Source organism: Tigriopus californicus, chromosome 11 (genome assembly GCF_007210705.1).
Source record: "Tigriopus californicus strain San Diego chromosome 11, Tcal_SD_v2.1, whole genome shotgun sequence".
NCBI lineage: Eukaryota > Metazoa > Arthropoda > Copepoda > Harpacticoida > Harpacticidae > Tigriopus > Tigriopus californicus.
The window spans coordinates 13974939-13980490 of record NC_081450.1 but is presented as its reverse complement, the minus strand read 5'-3'; the positions used below and the strand labels follow the sequence as shown (position 1 = coordinate 13980490).

Here is a 5552-nt window from a genome sequence, read left to right as displayed (position 1 = left end):
CACACACACAGATCATTCTGGCGATTTGGGAGATGTAAGATCTCAAATTGGATTCATCGGAGAAAAGAACCCGGCGCCAGTCCTCAATTTTCCAATGAGCTCTCTCTGCGAATTTAATCGGTTTCTTTTGGCATTGGAGAGTTTTGGCTCTACTCGAGTTTATAGGCATGAACCTTCAGCACGTTTTTCATATAGCGCCCTGACAGTGTCTGGACACATCATGACCAGATGCTTTTAGCCGTTTTGCTAATTCCTGGTTGATTGGTGGCGTTCGTTTAATGCTTTGGCAATGGCAATTTTGGCTGCTCTGGTGAGTTTTGACCCAGGTCTCGACCTCCTGGTTGGAAAGTGTCTCGTCATCACGGAAAACGCTTTCCACCAGCGTTTGACTGTTCTAGGATGGACCCCTAGATACCAGCAACATGCCTTTGCGTTTCCCGCCTTGAAGTAATCCAATGCCCTGTGCCGGTCATTTTCACTTGGCTGTCCTGCCATCTGACATTAACTTCAATGAAAAAACGCACTTTGTAGAATCAGTTAGCACAGGAACCACACACTTTTTGCAAATTGACTCTAAATACGAGTTTTGGGAGACAGAACAAAGTTTCCCGCCAGAAAGTTTCTGCCAAATTAACCAGTTTGAGAAAAAGAAAAACAGACGAAAACTGCAAATTTGCAAGGGGGCAAATAAACTTGATCCACCCTGTACAGTATCAGATAAACTTTCGTACCTTCTCCGAACACTGCACAGTCTCAACTTTTAAAGTCTCTCCCAATACGAAGGCCTCTCTCATTCTGTGATGTTCATTAGTGAAACATCTTTGGACTTGTTCGACTTTTTGCAAACCTGTGGACTTAAGCGTGCGATATATCCAACCACACATTTGAAAAGCTTTACCCACCTTCAAACTGGATATGCTCATCGAACTTTCCATTATTTTGGAGAATTACACCTTAAACCTTTCATAGATGAGACCTGCTCAATACTTTACCTCCATTATCTACGAGTGGAGTATTCAGAGGAGTTGACCCAAAGGTCATTGAGCGGAATTTCATTCCGTTCAGGGCCATATTCCTCATAGTAGCCCAAGAGTAGAATCTTTCTTGTCCTTTGCAAGGCTAGTGGAATCTTGGCCATTCCTACCAAAACTAACTTTGTATCGTCAGCATAAGAAGAGAGGCTGGCAGTAAGTCTAAGCTTTTGAAGCGGGCAACGAATATTATATTAAAAAGAGGGGCCCTAAGATGGAGCCCTGGGGAACACCTGACTTGACATCATGTCTGTCACTAAGGGATCCCTCGACCTTAACTATTTGTTTCTATCCTAAATGAAGCTACTTATCCAATTGACAGCCTTGCCTTTGATCCCAATATCATGAAGTCTATTCAACAAAAGGCCATGATCTACTTTATCAAAGGCCTTGGCAAAATCAAAATGACGGCATCACTGATTCGTGCCTTTCCAGTGCCTCAATGACCTGCTCTAAATGCTCAATAAGTTGGGTAACCGTGCTAAAATGTGCTTGGATTCCATGCTGACTGGGAGGAAGGACATTATGGATTTCATGAAACGCCAAAGATTGAACTTCATGATGTTCTCAAACACCTTGCAATATTCGAAGTGAGAGAAATCGGTGTATAGTTACTGGGGAGCGACTTATCTCCCCCTTTAAAATTGGAACAACGTGAGCTAATCTTAGTGACGATATAACTTGCCCCGATCCAAGACGCTACGCATCAAGTACGAGAAAACAAGAGCAAGAACCAGTGAGCATCTTATCAGAAAGAGAGACATAAAACGAACGCTTTCTAATATCGAAGATCTGGTGAGATTGAAGAGTTTCAGTAAAATTTAGGAGTACTTCATATACCGTATGTTTTGTGCACCTTTGTCTTAAATTGTCAAACATGAGCTTGTTTGTTTGTTTGCTTCAAAGTCGAAGCTTGACCTGGCATCTGATGATTGGTGCCCAAATTATGGGATATCCCCGTTATGGTGTCACAGAAATTACAACAGACTCGCCCATCTACGTTGTTAATGCAGCAACCCATGATGTTGTAATTTGAATACAACAAAGAGCTTGGGCTTGGCTGGACTGGGATCAAACCTGAATTCGCCAATTGGAATGCTCTTCTAAAACATAACCCAGTGATAGAATTAGAGGGTGGTTACTTAACAGTAGATAGAATTATAGATTTATTTCATTTTTTAGGTAGAGTAATATTTGGTAGAGATGTGAATCTGAAAAGACCTCGAATGCCTTCCCCGACGAAAGAAAAAGTTGACTGCTTTCTTAAATGGTTTAGGTGGCATCGCCGCATTTTATGGCGGTTGAGCGGAGTTGGGAAGCCATGTTTAGGTCTTCGTAAAGAAAATTGGTGTAATGCGGGTCCGCGAAGAATTGAAGACCTGTGGAAGAGTGTGATTTTAATGGGTGGTCTATTACAAATGTATCCAATCTGGTCCTGGTTTTGGCTATTGCGGAGCTGATGTGTTGCTGATGGCGATTGGGTGGGAAAGGTGATGCGAAAACAATTAAGTCTATTGATGATTTCAATCCGAGTATCGTTGATGTGGAATAATGTGAGAGGCAGACGACCTGTGCTGACAACCATTACTCAGGAAAAAATATTGACCCATCCCCCGCATGAAAAGTTTTAAATCTATAAAGTTACAAGGTACAGTCGCCTAAGTCCGCATTTTGGAAAACCGAAAAATGATGGTCAAAATTGTTTAGAAAAGTTATATTTTGTATAATCATAATCGGCCTTTACCCAACTGCAAAGGCAAAAAACATGAGTGGAGACATCCGATCAACATCAATGAACAATTTGAATGTGCTCATGCTGCTCTTGCTCTCGAGATGAAAAAGTTTACTTCTGTCACGATCATGTAATAAGGGGGACTCCAGAATATACCTCTCATGAACTCGAACCTGTCTATGCCCTCTGTTCTTTCCAATGAGCAATTATGCCAACAAATTGTTCTTGGGAGCTACAAATAGCAATTACGTACGAAAAAACACTCTTTCTATAAGTGTTTATGAAAAAATGTTTGTTTGCTGCTGAAGGCATGTTGCTTTTGAAATGAAAAATGTGCATAGCAAAAATTCAAGCTTCGTTTTGTGATTTTTTGGGGTAGATGAACGCATTTAATAGCCACGGGTCGCCACGGGTCATGCTAAAAATGAAGAAATTTAACACATGCAAATTCTGTTTGATTCATTTGATAAAAAAACGAGTGCACATATTTAGGCTCAAGGTAAATAAGAACATGAACATTGTTTAAAATATAATAATGACGCTCAGGATCTTTGCTTGATATTCAACTTTATGTTCGGGCCACCACTTTCACAAAAAGTGGCTCTTTAGGAGCAGCCAAAATGGCAGTAGGATCCAAGGTAAACTTTTCGACGGTTTCTTTGCAGGTAATAAATTTATAGCTCCTCAAGATACCGAAGAGGGCTAATTTGGCCTCGAGCAAAGCGAACCTCATGCCAATACAATTTCTGGGGCCTTGGCCAAAGCCCAAGAAAGAATAGGCATGTCGACGGGATATGGCTTCTTTGGTGAATCGCTCAGGGTCATATTTGTCAGGATCGGGGTAGATGTCTGGATTCATGTGGATAGCAGACACATAGATATGAGCATCGTAACCCCGCTTCAGGGAAATGTTTGTTCCTGGGACGTGGTAGTCCTTGGTGCATGTCCGTGATATGACGCCAAGAGCTGGATTAATCCGCAAGGTTTCGTGGAGAACCATGTCTAAATAGGGCAAACTTTGAATATGATGATAGTCTGGGTACGTGTTTCCATCTTGCAATTCGGCTCCGGCCTCCATGATCTCTTGGGAAAGCTTTTCTTGGATGTCTGGATTTCGGGCCAAATAAAAGGATGTAATGGCCAATGTTTGAGCCGTGGTATCGTACCCTGCTATGAGTATAACGAAAGCCGTGGCAACCAACTTCAGTTCATCCATCGAAGTGTCAGAATTAGGGTGATCTAATCCACCATCAGCGTCCAAATGGGATTTTGCGGTGGATTCATTTTCCACCCGGGTTTCTTGATCTGCCTTCAGAGCATCTAGCATTAGGTCCACCAGGTCATTGCGTCTGACATTCATTCTTAAACGATGGTCAATGGTTTGCTTAATGATATCATAAAAGAACATGGTTGGACTCTTCTTTTGCAAGGGAATGTTCAACTTTTCCATTAAAGTTCTTCCACCTGGAATCCCGGCAACAAACACAAACTTGGCAAAGTCAGGCAACGAGTTGCGAAACATAACACGAGCGTTGGAGGCAAAAGTAGATTTTGGATCTTTAAATGAATCAGCATTGACCCCAAAAGCGCAGGATGCAATCGTGTCCATGCTAAATTTCCCGAATTTCTCTTTTAGCTCAAAGGGTGTTCCACGGTCTGCTTCTTGTCCTTTGCTTTTCACTAGGTCGTTGGTAACCAAATGAATGAAGTGCATCATGCCCTTCAATTTACCAGCTGTGAAAATAGGAGTGAAAATATTCCGAGTGATCTTCCATTCATCCCCTTGAAGTGCGGTCAACTGTTGGCCCCATAATTGGTCCACAAAGTGGGAGGTGGTGATCGATTTCATTACCTCCCCTTGGCGGTCCACGAAGTGGTCAAAATCTTTGGTCATGATTTGCTTGGCCAAATCTGGATCACATACGGCCAAGATCGGGGTTTGAAAAAAGTAAGTACCAAAGAAAGTGGGAAATCCGAGTATTTTGGCTTGGTCGAATCCTTTTTGATTAAGGTTTATGGGGGAAGTGAACGTTTCCCAAGTAAGGAATGTCGAACTTCCAAATGGAAATGAAGGCTTGATGAATGGAACGTGGTGATTCTCCCAAAATTTCCATATCCGATGAAATTTCAAGTAATAATAAGCAATGATGCACAGCACTCCCAAAACAATTTCAAAAATCATTGTTATCTCTCGAAAATCTCCAAAGCTATTGCATGAACCCCCACGAATCAAAACATGAAGTAAGAGAACCTAGTTGGTGCAGCACTGACATACCTACAATAGTGATGTTCAATTTGGTATATATGCACAAATTTATTGCGTGCGCATTTGCCACAACTTGAGTAGCAACATTAGCCCTTAGTATTGCTTCTTTTTCGAAATCAATTTTAATATGTTTTGGACACATTTCTTAAAGAGATTATGCCATTCAGCATTTGACGATTCGCTTTTGAGATATTGACAAATTCAGTTGGCGAAGGATACAAGTTTTGCTTTGTGCTTTTTATTGAACGGAAGTAGCGCCCTCAACTTTGTCTTTGGGACAAGCAAAAGTGAAAGCAAAAAAATGCGCGCTACAATGCCAGATATTGTCCAGGTATTATTCATTGAGCAACTTTTTGCCTAAGCATTGTGACACAATGAGTAAATCAACAATTATCCCCCCAAAATATATTTGAATTTATATGTAACATCACAATTTGACAACTATGATAACATAATTTCTCTTCTCGTGATTTTTTTTGTCATTGATAACTGTATAGCTTGATCATGTAACTTCTACACATTT

General features: G+C 41.2%; 1 protein-coding gene across 1 annotated transcript; it reads right to left on the bottom strand.

Moving 5' to 3' along the window:
* Window positions 1-3205: 3205 nt before the first annotated feature.
* Window positions 3206-5491, bottom strand: LOC131890819 (probable cytochrome P450 6a14). The gene has a single exon (XM_059240252.1). It carries the CDS (start codon window positions 4943-4945, stop codon window positions 3332-3334), a length of 1614 nt encoding a protein of 537 aa, XP_059096235.1. The 5' UTR covers window positions 4946-5491; the 3' UTR covers window positions 3206-3331.
* Window positions 5492-5552: the final 61 nt, after the last annotated feature.

Excerpts from the sequence above, each read along its gene's own strand:
- LOC131890819 (XM_059240252.1), bottom strand. The coding sequence starts at position 4,945 with ATGATTTTTGAAATTGTTTTGGGAGTGCTGTGCATCATTGCTTATTAT.